The following is a 19,291-nucleotide window of genomic DNA, read 5'->3' as shown; positions in this document are numbered from 1 at the left end:
AAGTATTTTGATATAACCATTACAATCATACTATATATTTGATTAACTATAGCGGTTTGCAAGAATCATCATACAATTGTTATGATAGTTAAGTCATGTAAAGTAGTTTTGGAATTCAAGAGTAAAGCAGTATCTTTTTCTCATATGAGACAAAATGTGAGTGCCTATATAGTCATGAACTGCTTAATAGGCTTTTTTTTTTTTTTTAGATTTTATCTATTTTTAGAAAGAAGGGAAAGGAGGAATACAGGGAGAGAAACATCGATGAAAGACAAAAACTTCGATCGGTTGCCTCTAGCATATGCACCATCCACGGACCAAACCAGCAATCCAGGCATGTGCCCTGACCGGGAATCAAACCAGACACCTTTTGCTTTGCAGGACAACACCCAACCGAGCCACTGGCCAGGGTGCAACAGGAATACATTCTGAGGAATGCACTGTTGGACAATTTTGTCACTGTGCAAACATCAGAGTGCACTTACACAAAGGCAGATGCACCTAGCCTATATGGTAATACCGCCACTGCATATGAAGTCTGTTGTACCAAAATGTCATTACATGGCATATGACTATATAGTATATACAACACTCAAGTAATTTGGCTTAAATTTGAAATTATATAATATCATAAATACAAAGATGTTCGTCCTAAATGCCCTTTCATTAGAATAGAATTTTAGCTCCAACAGTTTCTATGCTTTAGCAAAAATAAATAAAAGTAGGTAATGAATTAAGAACGACATTTTAAAGCTCAAATTTTATTCAAGTAGCCAGGTATTTGCTAAATGTTCACTGATGATAAAAGCTGATATACTGCCAAATATTTAAAATATCAGACTAGTGAGTGTCCTTAATTTCTTTACTAAAAATTATTTATAATATGCTCCCATTTGCATTGATATTTCAAATTTAAGGAAAACAAACAAAAAAACTCAACAAAAACCCTTTTTATGTCATTGTGAACTTAAGTAGGATTAACAAATTTCTCTGGGGAAGCAAATCATCTGTTGTTATGAAAGATGTGTGTATTTTCTATTACAGAAGAACTAAATGTATTTGGACTCATACAAGTTGGTTAAGTTGAACATACATAAATGAAACATAATTTTCCCACCATGAAGTACTGAGTTACAACAAATGTATCAACAAAACTTTATTTTCTTGAGAGTGTATACAGGATATTAAGCAATCATGGTTAGCACTACCTTTGATGTAAAAACGTTATTATTGTTACTTTAGAGTTTAATGTATTATGAATAGATTATGTGCCTTCACCACAAATATTAAAGGCCACACTGGGTGATATGATCAAAAAAATTTTAGCCTCTCATAGGCTAAACAAAGTACAAAATGTAAAAGTTAAAAAATAAAGTTAATCAGGAAAGAGAAAAACACAGCTCAGGATACGCATTTTTGAAATCAAGATTCAATTTAACATCTCAATTCCTAAACCAGAAATACAAATTTCATAAAGTACACAATATAGTCTTCAGTACTTTTTCTCAAAAGATGTTTTATACATGCATGCATTATTTGTGTGTATGTGTATAAAATAACTGCAAACATTACCAACTAAATAAATCAGGCAACTACTAGCCACTCCAAAAGTGGCTAGCTTTCGAGGTTGTTTCCTACAACTTCAATAACTTTCAGCCCCTTTGAATAACATGTGGCCTGCCTTGTAATTCTTAGTAAAATACAGTCATATTTTTAATTAGGAAATGGGGGAAACAGACTCGTGTTTATACTTATGGAATGGAATATCTAATTGCCATTTTCAGTTTAACTTATGCTATAATAAAACATTAAATAACTGAATATTTGAGAAACTGAAAGAAATTTCTGAAACTCAGAAAGTACTACTACATTATATAAAAACTATCATATGCCAGTGACATTCGTTTCTGATGAGTTTGCATATAAGCTGTGTTTGTAAAGTCAAACTGGAATGCAGACCAAGTACAGGTGATTCAGGTTCCTCGCGTTAATGAGTATTATAAAGCAGCACTGGCTTCAGCATACTTCAGACAGACTATTCACTTACCTGGTCAATTTCATGCCAGTCTACTCTGACGATTAAATATATTAAGGAAAGAAATAGTCCCAAAGGATAAGTGACAAAACCATAAGGATATGGTCCTGGGCCAAAACCACAACCAGACTCCACATAAGGTACCCCTCTCTCACACAACAAACATACAAACACACACACCACATATACAACCACATACGAAAATATTTAACACACACACAATGTTCCTGCTACTGTCCAGTAATTCTCCCCTCCCAAAGTAATACAGTACAAACCACACCACAAATACAATGAGTACACTGTAGCCTCCACTTAAAGTTGCTGTTGGTTGAGTCCACTCTGAGGCACAAATCACAGGTAACAACACTGTGTTGTGCTGAAGTCTGTTCAGTATCGCTGATGACTAACACCCTTTGAAAAGGTCCAAAACAGACCTATGTATTATCAAATTTCAGCTATTGTGGAAAATATGATGAGGCTGCAGTGTACTTGATTATGTTGGGAATTTATATTACAAAAGTAATGTTCAAAATAAGAATACTTCATAAGTATAGTTGTTACAAAAAGAAATGGATATCATTTTCAGCTTAATGTGGGTATCAATTATTCCTATCTCACCCCTTCCATTCCATTAATTTATAACCTGAAAAATGATTATTTTGTGCCAATTGTTATCAACACATTAATGCTTTATTATCATCTTGACTGGTCATTCCAGTCTTCAAAAATGAACATTATCTTCTAATCATAATTAAGAATGGGGTTCTTACTCTTTAAAATAAACATGCCTGACCTCAAATATCAAGACAGAAAACAATTTTTAAAAAGTATCATGGTGTAAATTATGATTACATAAGTCACATTAGCTCATTACTGTTTAATGTAAACTTTTTCCTACAGAAAAAAAATTTAAATTATTGAAGTGCTCACATTTATTGACAAACCATGTATTTTCACAAAATTAAAATCTGAAATAACTTTTCATCTAAATGTTTCATTCACCAGAGACATTCAAAATAGCCTATGAAACTAAATTAACATTTCTGTATTTGCTTATTATACCAGTAGTTCATATTTTTGTAAGCAGGAATAACAAGAAAAATGAGTTCTAAATAAATGACACAGGAGGCAATAAATTGACACATGACAAGTAAATAAAAGGCTAAAGCACTCCAATACCATTGAAACTGTTTTAATGTTGTTGCAACTGCAAAATGCAACAATCATCAGCTTGTAAAGACCCAAATTTCAAAAATTCATTTTAATTACTCCTTTATACCTATTTTACAAAATAAAGGCAAGAGACATTTTAAATCCTCCTTGTCTGAGTTGTGCTATCTATGTTCCTAACTTCTTTTTGCCACTATAGTGTATGCTACAATTCCCATCAGATGCTATATAAGGAAAATAAAAAAAAAATATTAACCTCTGCTTCAATGTACAGTTTCCAGAATCTGCCAGAACTGGGGAACTGGGCAACAAGGCGTTCATAAGTCTTCCGTGCTTTGTCTATAGGTTGATTCTAAAATTGAAAACCAATAAACAGCATTTACAATGTTAGGATTATGAGAATATTTACTGCAGAACCAAGTAGTGTGATTGGACCCATAGAGAAGGAAATGTAATCCTATTATCACTAAACCTGTGCCTCTCGAATGAGAATGCTCCAAGCGTCAAGGTCATATGGATTCTCTTCTAATTTCTTTTCGGCTTTCTTCACCTTCTCTGGGACATACTCAGCTGCCTGGGGAGAGAAAAGTAACAAACTGAAGTTATTGGTTTAAAAATCTCATGCCTAATTTAATTGAAGCATGGTTATCAGTCCTTGGATACAATATCACAACACAAGGCACAAAAATGTCCTCTTATAAAACAGGCCTGCATTTTCAGTAATCTATATGTTAAGTCAACTGGATAAAAGCAAAATCACGTAATCACATACTTTTAAAAGACATTTAAAATGTAAATAAACCCATCTTTTACATTAAATATTACAAAACAGCAGTTCTCAAATCTTGTGGTCTTGGGACCCTTTTTTACTATTCTGAAAAATTAGTGATTATGCCAAAACACTTTTGTTTATGTGGCCTATTTCAATATTTACCATGTTAAAGTTGAAACTGAGAAAAATGTTAAATATTCATTCACATTCAAACTATGTACTTATTAGCATGAATAACATTTTAATGAAAAACTATTAAAATTCAGTGAAAATATTTGTTTTACATATTTATAAATGTTTAATGTCCAACTTTTATAAATGCAGCTAGATTTGTATATTCATAGGAGGTTAAGAATGAAAAAAGGCAAATAATGCCTTAAATTTATTAAAACAATTTAAACTCACAGGTTCTCTAAAAGTCTTCAGAACCCACAGGGTCCCAGGACCAACATTGAGGAACACTGTTAGAATACATTCATCTTGAGCCATAAAGAGAAAGCATGAAATGACATGAAAATTTTATTTTGATGTAAAACTTTAAAAAACACGACTCATAAATCTTATATACATCAAAATGAAAACTATAAATCTGCAATAAAAGAGATTTAAAAGATTATACTAAAACTCTTTAGTGGTCATGTGGGTGATAGATGATGGAAGTATGTGATTCCCTTCCCCACTTTCTATCTTTTAGTATTTTCTAAACCTTTTAATAAGGTAGTTTTATTTTTATTACAGAAAAAAGGTTTTATTTATTCTTAGAGGGGAAGAGAGGGAGAAAGAAAGGAAGAGAAATATCGATGTGCGAGAGAAACACTGATCAGTTTCCTCTTGCACACACCCCTACCAGAGACAGAACCGCAACCCAGGCATGTACCCTACCCAGGAATCAAACCGGAGACCTTCTGTTTTGCGGGACAATTGCCCAACCAACCAGGCCACGCTGGTCAGGCCTAGAAATGCAATTTTAATAATAGCTGGCACCTGATGCATGAACACATACTACTGTTGGTAATACTACTGTATACCACAAAAACAAATACACAGAAAGTCAAATAAATGTTAATTTATAAAAAATTTCATGTTGCCTTTTGCATGACTTCTGAAAATCTGTAACAGGATGCTACACATTAATAGAATTCAAGAGGGAATAGTTTAATGAAGGACTACTGGCCCCACCCACATCTTAGAACTTAAAACAGCATAGTAAAACAGTTTCGTAATGGTTACAAACCAGTTAGGCTGATTTAGAAAGAGAATTAATTTATGGAAAATTAATGAATAATAAAGATGGTATTTCAAATAAGAATGGTGGACTATTCAAAGAATGATGTTAGAATATAACTATCACCATCTGTTAGAATAACCTCAATGCCAGTAGAAAAGGAGAAAGGGAGGATAAATGGTGATGGAAGGAGACCTGACTGGGGTGGTAAACACACAATACAATATACAGACAATGAAACCTATGTAATTTTATTAACCAATGTCACTCCAATAAAGTCAATTAAAAAAAGAATAACTGCAAAGTCAATTTTGTCAAAATACAAGTTGAATTTCTATTTTACCCTTTCTACCAGAATAAAAATCAGGTAGCTCAAAGACTTAAGCATTAAAAACAAAAACACAAGAAACGAGAAAAACACACTGAAATTTAGCTCTGCATGGAAAAGGCTCTTCAGAAGCCTTTGATAGAAGAGAACTTAATTCATGAAGTTTAAATTTGTGTCAAAAAATCATAAAGTCAAAAGACAAACTTAAAAAATAACACACAGGCAAAGTACTAAAATTTATTAATAAATAACAGTACAGTCAATAAAAAACCAGCAATCAAAAACAAAACAAAAAAACCCGAAGTATTCCAACAGTTCCTAGAAAAAAGTAAAAATGAATTTTAAACAGTCAACAGAAATACAAATGTAATCCATAAAACAGAGATCAAAAGTGTTTTATAATTAACATTGCACTGTATGCATGTATAAATATTCTCACATTGTTGGCAGGGGCAAACAGTAATACTGATCAAAATTTAATATGAATCTGACCCTGAATTCCACTTCTGGCAAAGTATCCTTCTGCGCATGTATACTAAAGAATAGTTAGCTACTAAGGCCACTTATTACTGCATAACACTAGAAATAACTTAAACAATCATGTATAAAAAACTTATTAAGTATTATTATAAAATTTGTAGTCTCAGTAAAAAGAACAAGTTAGCAACATGGGTTTTAAAAAGTGAGGGTAGGCTGTGGGGACACTCTCTCTCTCTCTCTCTCATACTGTATATTCTTCTGGTGTCTGAATTTTTACTATTCACCCGAGAGATACCTGCTCAGTGCCTAGTATGTGCTAGACTTCTTTTAGAAGGTTTTGCTTATTGAAAAACCTTTAAAAATATTTTAAATAGCCCTGACTGGTATGGCTCAGTGGGTTGAGCGTGGTCCTCCATTCCTATCAGGGCACATGCCTGGGTCACGGCCCAGGTCCCTGGTTGGGCTGAGAGGCAATTGATCAACATTTCTCTTGCACAGTGATGTTTCTCTCCCTGTTCTTCTCTCCTGTCCCCCTCTCTAAAAATAAATAAAATCTTTATTTGTAAATAAACTAAATAAACTAAAATCTTAATTTGTAAGATACCAACTATAAATACTAATGATAAGTTAATTCGACACAAGATGTTTAAATCAGGAACTAAAAAACACCTAATCTACACTTAAGATGCCTTAGTCAATCAAAGTTAACAATGAGTGTTTCCAAGGAGCCTAATGGGAGAGCAAACTGCTCAAGATCCACTGGCTGAAAATTAACCTACCAAACTGGAAAATGTATACCACAACCTGTAAAAGAATAGAGAAAATTCAGAAGGTTGCACCTACTATTTTATCAGCATATTTGATTGCAGCAATAAGTATAAATGTCTCCTTACTAAAATAAAGCAAGCCTTTACTCTAGTGATTCTCAACGCTGGGAGCAGATTGGAATCAACTGGGGAAAACTGGATTTAAACATGTGCAAGCCCTTCCATTGATCAATTAAATCAGAATCCCTAGGAATGGGAATGGAACATCACTATTTAAACAAAAAAAAAAACCTCTCCAGGTTGTTCTCATGTACAGCCTCAGTTGAAAACCATGGCTTTCCTGAGCTTCCTAACCTTTCTTGGTGCCACAGAACCTTACAGTGAAGCTCTACATGAACCCTGTAGATCCTTTCTCAGAATAATGTTCTTAAAATCACAAACTATGGGGGACTTCAAAGGAAACCAACTTTATTGAAATATTTTTAAAACAAAGTTTTATAAGTAAGATACTTAACACATTAAATAACAAGATCCAGTGGCGAATCTAGTGATGAGTGCAACAGTATGTTGAATATTTATGTTCCAATCACAGCTGTTGCTAACACTGCTAGTATGGTTTCTAGCCTATATTTATGATTAAAGAAGAGGCTCAATTTGAGTTAAGAGGTCTGTGAAAATAAAGTTTTATTTTCCCCACTGAAGTTCATGGAACCCCTGAAATTCTATCTAGATAGCTCGTGGAAGGGGTTACTATGGATCTAAGGACACATGCAAAGGATGCTGGAGATCAGATGTAAAAAACACTTGTCAGGCATTAATCATCACTTGTTAAGTAATTAATTATAACCCCATTTCATAATAAGAAATACAACTAAATTACATGAAACTGCCCAAAGCCCGGTTAGAAGCTAACAGAACTACGGCTCAGCTCTTCAGAATGTTACATCCCTAAATATTTCCCTTTGGCCAAAGATGTTAAATGCTCATCAGGTTATCTATACAGACAATTCTCAATCAAGGGCATTAACAATGGAAGCTAATCAAAATGACCAAGAGTATAGTATAGTCATTATGGACACATTTAATTCTCACAATAAAGTCATTTGTTCTCACAGGTATGACGAACCAGGTGGGTAGGTAACAAAACAACATCCTTGTTTTTCTGGTCAGGTTACCATATTACTACAGGGCAAAGGAAAATTAAAAACCAATCGGTCCTCCTAGTATCCACAAGGAGCCTGCACTTCCTTAAGAAATAGAGTTGTATTATTATTATTTCCTGAATTGGATGACAGATCAGAGGTGCAGGTCACTTTAAGAAAACTTCAGGCAAGTTTCCAGTGCCTATTTATAATGGAATTAGTTCAGAACTCTTCCTTACTATAGCAAAAGAACAGCTGTACCATGCTTACATGTCCCAAAACTTATTACTGCAAGAAAACCTATTGAAATCTAGCTTTTGCCTTTGGAATGAATTATAATCCCATTATCATGCTTTCTTGTTGTCTTTTTTTAAATTTTGAGAGAGAGAAGCCCTTTGTTGTTCCACTTATTTATGCATACATTGGTTGATTCTTGCATGTGCCCTGACTGGGGATGGAACCCGCAACATTGGCATATGGGGGTAATGCTCTAACAGACCTACACAGCCAAGGCCTATTTTATTTTTATTGAATTTACTGGGGTGATATTGGTTAATACAATTATATGCATTTCAGGTATACAATTCTTAAATACATCACCTGCATATTGTGTTGTGTGTTCATCTCCCAAAGTCAAGTCAACAACGTGTCACTTTGAAGTGTTAATATTTAGCCCTGGCTGGTGCTGCTCAGTGGATTGAGCACCACCGGCATGCGAACCTAAAGGTTGAGGGCCAGGTCCCCAGTTAGTGGGCATGTGAGAGGCAACCACACACTGATGTTTCTCTTCCTCTTTTTCTCACTTCTTTCCCCTCTAAAAATAAATAAAATTTCTAAAGTGTTAATAATTAGAGGTGGCCAAACAGAAGCAGTCCTAATAGATTTCTAAGGATTCAGTGTCCTTTCTTTGAGAGTACTCTTTTGAGAAGCTGCTTTTTTCCTTTCCTCTTTAGGTCTTTATGAATTACATTGTTCTTTAGTTTTTCTTTCTTAAGGAAATCTGTGGTAAATTAAATCTCTGCCCTGTACCTGTCCTGAAATCTGTCATGAGAATGAGAGATCTTTACTTTTTCTTAACGTATTATTTTTTCTGTTCCTTCTATTATTTGATTTGATACCATAGAGTTTTCTGAAGCACAGGATTTCCTGAAGCCATGGTAAAAACCATTCTCAGTTCACAAAGTATTATCTGACAGTAAGATCTGAAATAAGAGTATTTCTGCATTACAAAGGTTTTAGGAGGTACTTCATTAAATTTCTAAAATAGGGCGTTTATATGAAGTGCCCTTATCTGGCAACTGAAACATGAGAACGTAATTGTAGGGGGAAAAAAACACCTCGCAGTATACATCACATCAGGACCATATAGGATCTTAACAGAAAATTGTAAAGAACACAGAGCAGACTTTTTTGTTCCTGCTTACATTTTTTCAAACCATAAAATGTCTTTCATGAAGATTTTTCAAAACTAAAAGTACTGTAAATCAACCTTATGCAACTGTAAATATTTGCCCTTACAACTCTTACAAATGCAAAACTGTTATTTGTATGGGTGTAGTGTGGGGGGAACAACTACTGTTCTCATTTCACTGGTTTTTAGATTTATTTATTTATTTATTTTTATTTAGAGAGGTATCACTTGTTCCACTTATTTACGCATTCACTGATTTCTTCTATGTGTCCTGACGGGAAACAAACCCTGGACAATGCTCTAACCAACTGACCTACCTGGCCAGGGTTCATTATCATTCTTTAGATGTTAATAGGGAGTAAGATGGGGCCACAAATCAAATGAGCAGAACAAAATCTGCACTGGTTTCCAAGGTATGCACATTACCAATGTAGGTATTGGTAGGACTTTAGGAACTTATTTGATTTATACAATTTTAAAAACCAGAAAAATAATACAACTTATGGAGTATAGAGGTAAACATCAACATATACAATTTCAAATGGTTACAAAAATCAGGAAAAAATTATGAATTTGAAAATGTTTTTTATAAGGAGAATATAGGACTGAGGAACTCTTTAGCACCTGTTCTATGAATTATTTTCCTAGCAGTGTACTGCTAAGATATGAACTACTTTAGTACTTTCTGTTAATAACATGCACGACTAAGCTAACAGTATGGAGGGTGGGTAAACCCGTTGGATGTTTGACCTTTTAAAATTTCTTAATTATGGCTATATTGAAACAATCACATACTGTACAATTCACCCATTTAAGTATACAATTCAATGGTTTTTAGTATATTCAGGTGTGTAACCATCACTGAATTTTAAAACATTTTATCACCCCCTAAAGAAACCCGCTCTCATTAACAGCCATTCTCAATTCCCAATTCCCTAGCCCTGGGCAAACACCAAATTTACTTTTGTCTCCATAGATGTGCAGGCATTTCATGGTTTCAAATGATACACAACATGTGTTCTTCTGTCTTTCACTTTGCATGTTTTCAAGGTTCATGTTTGATCATGTATTAGTACTTTCCTTTCTATTACCAAGAATATTTCATTGTATGGGATATCTCACATTTTATTTATTCATCAGTTAATGGACATTGGATTGTTTCAGTTTTTAGGTGTTCATCTTCTGTTGTTTTTTTGTTTTTTTTTTTTGTCCCTTAGGTATATATATACACCTACAAGTGAAATTGCTAAGTTGTATTGGTAATTGTTTTACATTTTGAAGAACTGTCAGATTGTTTTCCAAACTGACTGAACCATTTTACATTCCCATCAGCGGTGTTATGAGGATTCCAATTTCTCCACCTACTCACCAACACTAGTTATTATGTTTAAAAAATCCTCAGAAGGATATGCTCACTGATTTTAGAGAGGAAGAGAGGAGGGAGGGGGTGGAGGGCAAGGGGGAGTGTGAGAGCGAGAGAGGTGCGTGCCGGTGGGAAGGGAGGAAACAAAGGAGAAACATGGATTGTCGCCATAAACCCTGGACTAAGGACTGAACATGCAACCTGTTGGGGTACAGAATGACACTCCAATGAGCAATTCAGCCAGGGCATAACTGTCTTTTTATGATTATAACCATCCTTGTGGGTGTGAAATGGTATCTTATTGTGGTTTTGATCTTTACCTCCCTGATCGCTAATACAGTTCAGCATTTTCTCATTGGCCACTTGTTTATCTTTGAAGAAATGGCTATTTTTTTTTTTTGCCCATTTTTACTTGGGTTATCTGAATTACTGAATTGTATGTCCGTTATGTTATCAGATCAGATACATAATTTATTTAAAAATTTATCCTACTTCATGGGTTGTCTTTCCATTTTCCATGCCTAAGCTTTTGTTTGTTATGTGAAGTTAATTCAGAGAAACTGAACTTAAGGCACTGGCCTCACAGGGCCAATGAAATCTCAACAGTTCTCTTAACTTTTTGTAAAGAATGATTTTGCACCCTTAAAGACCGAGAAAACAAAGGGATTTTCAAAAAATGTGGGTTATTTCTGTCAAAATTATGTAAAAACTAAAATAAAAATTTAATTCATTTTAAAAGGAACTTATTTAAAAATATCCCCCTCCCAATAGTGAAAATACTAGCATTGTTTTACATTTGGGTGATTCCTTATTGTCTGGCTGAACTGAAGACATTATCTGCTTCTGCTTTCAACTTACTACAATATATTGTTTTGGAAGATAGGACTACAACAATAGTTATGAATCTGGAAAAGGAAAAGCATTTTTAATAGCCTTTTCATGTAACTGTGGAATGTGTCATGTAGACCCTGGAAAACTATGAGTCAAGCTTTACTGAAACTGCAAACCGTTTTCTATATGGCAGCTCACTTATATTAGGAAGTTGTTAATTGGGGGAGGGAGCGAAGTGACAAACTAGAAAATTCATGATAAAAAGAATAATCTAATTTTTTCTTCCCATTCCCACTAGGGAAGTAAAACTTGGACAGAGAGAAAGGTAGTCCTTTCTCTAGTTGTCTATTTTTGTGGTAAATGGGAAGGGTGTTATGCTAGAGGTCATACAAAAATTAAGTTGAAATACAGGTCAGTACAAGTTTGACCCAAACTTACTGTATTATGCCATTATGCACACCTTTTTCCCCAAATTTTTGAGGAAAAAATAAGGATGAACATTATACATGGGCATGATGATTACATACCATGGTCTATACCATGTATAATGCGCACAAAACTGTGGGTGTGCATTATACACAGGAGTGCATTATGAACTGCAAAATACATTGTTTGCAAGCGCTTATTTACATAAAAATCACCTGTGGTGCCCATTTCAAATGAATATTACGACCCTGCCTCATGGAATCTGTTAATAGGATGTCTCAAAAGGGTGTAGACACCTATTTTTTTTTTTTTTTAGGTGTGTATAAGCAGCCAAGTGATTATGATGCAATGGACTATGGACTCAATGTTGAGAACCACTACGTAATCTATCTGTCTGTTCTGTTAACAAATCTTTTCCAAATGCGGTTTCCTAAATAAATAAATAAAGTGGCATCAGGCCTAAGTCATTCTAATTTCTTTTTTGCTAACCCATTGAGAAAACTGTATATGGTATACAATACATTTGAAGTCTCTCCTGATAGGTAACTGTTTTTCAAAATTAAAAGTAGACCAAGGTAGCACTCTGCAAGAGCATGTTCAAGCACAGTTCTAGCTGAGCCAATTTATGCAGAGAATAAAGCACTTTATGTGACTAGTGACATTAGGACTTGATGCCAGCTCAGTTCGGTATTCCTTTACTCTCGTCTGTTATGAATCAGAATATGTATCTGGCATATAATCCCTTCAACGCTTCCAAAAACTAAAATCTACTAAACATGTAAACAATTCCAAAACTTAGGGGGAAAAATAGGCTAAAGGTTATTGGACCAAATAATTATACTCATTATATTTGCTTATTAAATTTACTTGTTCACCCCCAGGAAACAAATAGCTACAATCTACAAATAAAAATCTTAATCTTTTAGAATTTAAAAAAATGTGGCTTCTTTAGACCAAGAGCAGCCAAACTACTAATTCACTAGATAAACCAAGTGAAACATCAGAAAAACTGGGACACAGTTTTCCTATTCTGGCTTTATTCAATATTTACTGATTATAAAATATCCATTAATTCAAAAATACTTTAAATATTTGCCCAACTCAAATCCCTTTTAAGATCAATTCTCACATCGTTACCAACTGTACAGCAAAACAAAGACTAAAATTCACAGCTGGGTCTTGTCTAAAGTGAAATAAATTTAGGGACAACGGCAGAAGAGCTTAAAACTATGAATTGGTCTTGACAACTGTCCACTAATAGGTACAAACATCTGAATATAGATTTTGCTGTCCCAGAAGGTCTATCCAGGATGTCAACTCCTGTATTCCCTGAAACTCCTATAACTCTAATGCTGAAAGAATGCAATCTCTCCTAACAGTAGTTTTCTGCTGCACTTCTAAGGAAAACCAATAGTTCTGTAAACACAGATCAATCTCTCTTAGAAAAAAATCATTCTCAAATATTCTGTATAGTCCAGTTTTCTTAAAAAACATTAACAATAAAGACCAAATCAAATCTGCCTGCCCAAAACTGTTATACTAAATATTTTCGAAACAGGAGGGGGAAAAGTAGGAAAGGCTATTTCATAAATATTTTCTTCTTAAGAACATAAAAATAATTGAGCCCAAAGAAAGCATCTTCTAACATGAATGTCTGGCCCTTTCCATCTCTCTTCCTCACAGCCACAAACATCCACTTTGGTTTTAAAATTGCTTAGAACTCCTCTTACTAGTACTTATTAGTGCTAATAAGTACTAATAATTACCCAACAAAATAAACCAGGCTTCAAGTTGCAATATTGTGGGTGTTTCATCTTTATTTCCTCATTAAGTAATATATAACTACACATATTTTTCATACTTTCTGTATTTTTGCAAACTTATTTTTCACCAAAAGCAAAACACTGATTTATGGCCCTGAAATCCCCTCAAGAACTAATGGCAATTTATTTGTGCTTCTTTAAGTCTTGACATTTTCCCAAAGTGAGAATAATTTTGTTTCTATTTTAGCCTTTCCTAATTTTTGGAATAGGCTATAGACTGTTTAAAAAGTGAAGCCTTATTTCTGAAAGAAGAATGTAGAAGCATTTTAGGGAATTAAAGGTTCTTATGAATTGATTTGGCCCAACCCACTTCTCTGCCTTCTCTTACGCAACCAAACTTTAGAAATCATCCAACTCTTATGCCAATTATTTTATTTTGTATTAATTTTTTATGCACTTGTTTTCTCAAAAGGTTCAGTTATTTGAGAATTTGTAACATATCCCATATAGGGTTGGTCTAAATTCATCCATTCCTTTACTGAACACCTTTAAGTATGAAACAGCATTTCCAAGGTTTTTAAGAGGCAACAATAAATAAACAAGGTAACACCTTCAACCCAAGCTCAAACCCAGCAGCAGAACTCTAGTCTACTAAATGCTGTAGGGAGTAGCACACAAGGTAAACGGAAGCTAAGAAAGAATGTGATCAAAAGCTGAGTCCAGTAGTTAAAACATCTACAAGATAAAAATACAGCCATAATTCCACACAGGAACCAGATTTTTTTGGGGGCATGGGGCTAGGAGGGAAACCTGTATGTGCACACTTTTTGTCACTACTAAACTAGTGAAACAGTAAACATGAAGCTCCAAAAGAACACCCACAAACACTGCGAAGAAATTTAAATAGCTCTAGAAATGCACAATGGAACTTCCTTACAAGAGCAAAAAAATTTCTAAAAAAACAAATAAAGCAGACAAGAACAGAGACAGAATCATGGATATGGAAAGCATTTTGATGACTGCCAGATGGGAGGGGGTATTGAGGGAATGGATGAAGAGGTGAGGGGATTAAGAAGTACAAACTGGTAATCACAGAACAGCCATGGAGGTGTAAAACACAGTATAGGAAATGCAGTAGCCAAAGAACTTACACACATGACCTGTAGACATGAACAATGGTGTGGGGATTGCCTAAGAGAGTGGGTGGTGATGGGAGGGGGGCAAAAAGGGGAAAAATTGGGACATCTGTAATAACATAAGCAAAAAAATACAGTTTAAAAAAAAGTAAAAATTTTACAAAATTTACAACAGGCCCTAACCAGGTAGTTCAGGTGGTTACAGCATCCTCTCATGATATGCTATAGTTGCAGGTTCCATCCCCAGTCTGGGTACATACAAGAATTAACCAACGAATGCATAAATAGGTGAAACAACAAATCAATGTTTCTCTTTCTAAAATTCAGTAAAAATTTTTTTTTAATTTTAAAAAAACTTTGGCAGTGATTTTTGTTATCTGCAATCATTTCCCTCATTCGAAGGGTACAAATCCAGAGAGTCAGTGACTAGAAATGACCATCCATATTTTTGAGTCACAAATTAAAAATATTATTGGGTTTATTCAGCAAATATTTTTTTAACTTTCAATGCTAAAAGAAACCTACACTTTGTATCTTGCAGGATTCTTGTTGATCCCATCCTTTGGCATCTTTCCAAAGCAAATCCATGATTCAGAGTGGTTTTGATTTTTTTTTAATTATTCGTTTTTATTTAGTTTTTCTTTTCTATCATTTCATGTGCTCCTCTCTTCCTCTAAATTTTCATAGACTGTTATCTTGTACATAAAAGTAAACTGGTTGATTTCATAATTTTAATGATGTCAGTCTTTAAGGTATCTTTTAACTACCATTTCAGTTAAAGTTGAGTAATACAATATCTGGGATTTGCTTTAAAGTAACGGGAATGGGAAGAACAGTTAAAGTATGGAGAAAACAAGATTTGCCATGAGTTGAAGCTCTATGATGGGAACACTATACATTGTACCATTCTTTCTTTTTTTGAATGTTTGAGACGTATCATTAAAAAGTTAAAGGACTATATGAAGATTACCCCTTATTGGTAATCAGATGTCAATAAATGCTTTTTAGATTGACAGAAAAAAAGATATAGGAGCCACCATAAAAGTTGGGACAAGGTGAGCATCCAAAGGAAAAATGGCTATAAATGATTTTAACATACTAAGAGAAACCTACAAATCTACAGTGATACTCAGTCTTTGAAAGGAAAAAGGAAAAAAAGGAAACTTTACAGAAAACCAGGAGCCAGGAGGCAGACACAGAATATTAGAATTTTTTTAAAAACCACCACTTGCGACCTTCAACATAATAACTGATTTATTTGAAAGATTATCAATTGATAAATAACTAGGCAAAAGGTTACTGAACACAGCATCAACCCAGAGATAGTCCTGGCTGATTGTGGCTCAGTGGATTGAGTACTGGCCTGCAAACCAAAAGGTCACCGGTTCGATTCCCAGTCACTGTACATGCCTGGGTTGTGAGCCAGGTCCCCAGTTAGGGATGTGCAAAAGGCAGCGCCATCAATGTTACTTTCTCACAGAGATGGGGTTTTTTTGCCTCTTTTTCTCCCCTCCTTCCCATCTCTAGAAATAAATTAAATCTTAAAAAAAACCCAAACAAACCCACAGATAACTCACTAAAGGGGGAAATAATCTTTTATAGTGAACAGAGAAACAGCATTATCACCCTCACCAAATGATCAAACTTAAACATCAATAACAGTGGAACAACCTAGCATTAAGCACCTTTTAACATAATGTTTTGTAAGACAGTCTATCCAAAAATAACCTAAATACTATCAAAGCTCTCAGTTTAGGTTTCAGGAAATACAAAAGTTGAATGGACAAGTTAAATGATACTGTATATACAAAAATCATATAAACCCAGAAAATGGTAAGTCTAAAACTGTCCTGTAGTCTTCAAATAGATAATATCCTAGGAGATAAAATATCGGGGGACTACTCAAAAGATACAACTGAATAATGTAATGTAAACCTAGATTAGATTCTGATACAAAAACAAAAGCTCAAACCCTATGAATCATATTCTTGGGACAAAAATTTGAATGTGGACTAGATTTTAGAAATGCTATGTATGGCATTGATTTTCTTAGGTGGGACTATGGCATGATGGTTACATAAGGGCATTAATGCTGAATTATATGGGGCTGGTGCTGAATAATGAGAATGCTTAAATGTGTGTCCACTTACTTTCAAATATGTATGTATGGGAGATAAAATACGGCAAAATGTTTAACAATTGTTGATTATAAGAACTGCACTTTCAGCGTTTTTTCTTCTAAACTTTGCACAATAAAACTTCTGAGATTTTTTTTCCTCTAAATTTTCACCAACACTTCTCCCATTTAAAAACCACAGTTCTGAAATATTCAAGGTCACAGCAACACTTCAGTATCTTTACAATTTTAGATAAACTTAAGAATTAACAATGAATTTGGGAAACTTTCAATGAAACTTTTGTACATTACTCCTCCTCAACTTCCAGATCACAAAAAAATGAACCCAGAAAAAGGGTAGGTACATGTATACTAATTTTAAAACGTTGCGTTCTTGGCATTATCTAAAATGTAAACACTGCCAAGATTTCAGGACTGAAATCAGTCGACGAGAAAACAAAACAGCCCAATTTTCCCGACATAATGAATTTAGTTACCTAAACTACCTCCACGTTATAAGCTGCGGACTTGGAAAACGAAAATCTAGGTGTTCTGCGTTGCTATGGCAATGGGAAATTTCAGGAAACTGAGACTGCAGGCTATCTAGCCTCCATTTTAAAAACTACTAAACATACCAAAACTTAAATAGAAAAACTGAGTAATACCTTTTATAAATATCAGTTTCATTTTTCAAACTAAAAGGTAAACACTATCCCACAAAATTCTAAAGAAACAAATCATTTATCTAAAATTGTGAAATTTTAAATATTTAAACGTCACTTATATCCAGTATTAAAACAGATGCTTTTATTTACAGAGACCGAAACAGACTTATTTCCGACTGATCAGATTCTACAATGTCTGTCTCGCATTAAGACGAAAATGAAATGTAAACAGAACAAGGAAGGAAGCGGGAGAAAGCCACAAAATTCCTCTTAACCCAGCAAAACCACGCGCTACTCTCAGACTGTTTCCTTCATTCGCTCTGGCAAGAGTCTATTTCCCCAGGTTAGTTTAATCTCAAATTATTTCTCAAGCTAGTAACCTATTTCTGGGCACTATATATCGGAGAAGGGCGAGTGCATGTTTAAACAATCAATTCCTAACCACCATAACATCAAAATGGTATCAAGCGGAGGTATCCAACAGGAATAGTCCCATTAATATAAACTGGACGAAGCAGCTTCCCGGCTATTGTCTAAATCAAATGTGTTCATATTAACGCCTAAACAGAAGCCAAAAAATAATTTTAAATCTCAGATTCTGCTTTCCCTTCCCACAATTTTCCTGTACCCGGTCCTCCGGGTTTATCAGACCCCTGATCCCTTCCTCAAGCGAACATGGCCGGAGAACCAGGCCGAACAGAGACGTGAAGAGAAGAGGTCGCCACGAGGCCCCACCACTCTCCTTCCTCACCTGCTCCGTGGCCGCGTCTCCTGACATGGTCTTAGATAATTAGAACGCGCAAACTGGCCCGTGATGCGAAGCTAGAAAAGAAAAATTAAACTAAAACCCACCCCCAAACCGATAAAGTTACCCCCTGCCCGGTGGAGCCAGACAGGCAACAGGAATCGCCACCGCCCACTCAGCTATGAATTAAAATGGCTGCGCCCCTACCGGTGGAGGAGAGAGGTGTGGCTTCTGTATTAACTTCCGGGTCAGTGGGCGGGGCTAAGATCGCGACACCCCGGTTGCTCAGCCGCGCAGAAGCAGAGATACTAGGAGGCGGGTCCATAGTCTGTGATGACGTCACGGCCTTGCTCTGGAGCGACTGTTGATAAACTGGCTGCTACCGGATAGGTGGCGGGAAACTGTTGCTTGAATGCTCGCGCGGCTTTTGGAATTTAATTATTGAGCTGAGGATCCCGGTTCTTCAATTTTGAAGTCTGACTGCCAATCAGTTAAGTTCAGGCACAATGGCTATCTTAGGGAGCAATGCTAAATGTTAAATGCCTTCTATATTTTGGCGGTAAGCAGTCTGTCGAGGTTTCCTATGGTCGCAGCTAATGCTTTTTACGCTTGGAGATGAGAGGGACAGATCAGGCCCATGTTAATTTATACCGGCAGCATCCACCATTCTGTCTAACGCTTTAAAGTCGGTAAGGCCCGGGTATAATGCTCAGCATCTCACCATGGTTCCTCGTCTGCAAAATGGGTCTAATAGCTCTCATGCTGTGGAACCTGACCACATTCTTTTAAATCCTGAGTTCATCTCTCACTAGGTAGGTAACATTGTGCAATTTAATTTCTCCATGCCTCAGTTTCCTTGCCTATAGACAGGAATAGCAATGTACCTGCAATTTTAGTAAGTTATACATGAAAAAGT

General features: G+C 35.1%; 1 protein-coding gene across 1 annotated transcript in view; it reads right to left on the bottom strand.

Annotated features, from left to right (window-relative positions):
- CSTF3 (cleavage stimulation factor subunit 3) overlaps positions 1-18,572 on the bottom strand; it is a 71,266-nt gene extending 52,694 nt beyond the window's left edge. Inside the window, exons 1-3 of the mRNA XM_054585947.1 lie at positions 18,382-18,572; positions 3,678-3,779; positions 3,462-3,557 (exon numbers count right to left, since the gene is read on the bottom strand). Coding sequence (XP_054441922.1) covers positions 3,462-3,557; positions 3,678-3,779; positions 18,382-18,408 — 225 coding nt within the window. The 5' untranslated portion in view covers positions 18,409-18,572. The remainder of the gene's footprint in view (positions 1-3,461; positions 3,558-3,677; positions 3,780-18,381) is intronic.
- Between the last annotated feature and the right edge of the window lie 719 nt (positions 18,573-19,291).

The sequence above is a fragment of the Pteronotus mesoamericanus genome, unplaced genomic scaffold, assembly GCF_021234165.1.
Source record: "Pteronotus mesoamericanus isolate MK-2021 breed Mesoamerican mustached bat unplaced genomic scaffold, CSHL_Meso_final contig_90, whole genome shotgun sequence".
In the NCBI taxonomy this organism is placed as follows: domain Eukaryota; kingdom Metazoa; phylum Chordata; class Mammalia; order Chiroptera; family Mormoopidae; genus Pteronotus; species Pteronotus mesoamericanus.
Note: the sequence above shows the minus strand (reverse complement) of the source record. Positions and strands in the feature narration are given on the sequence as shown.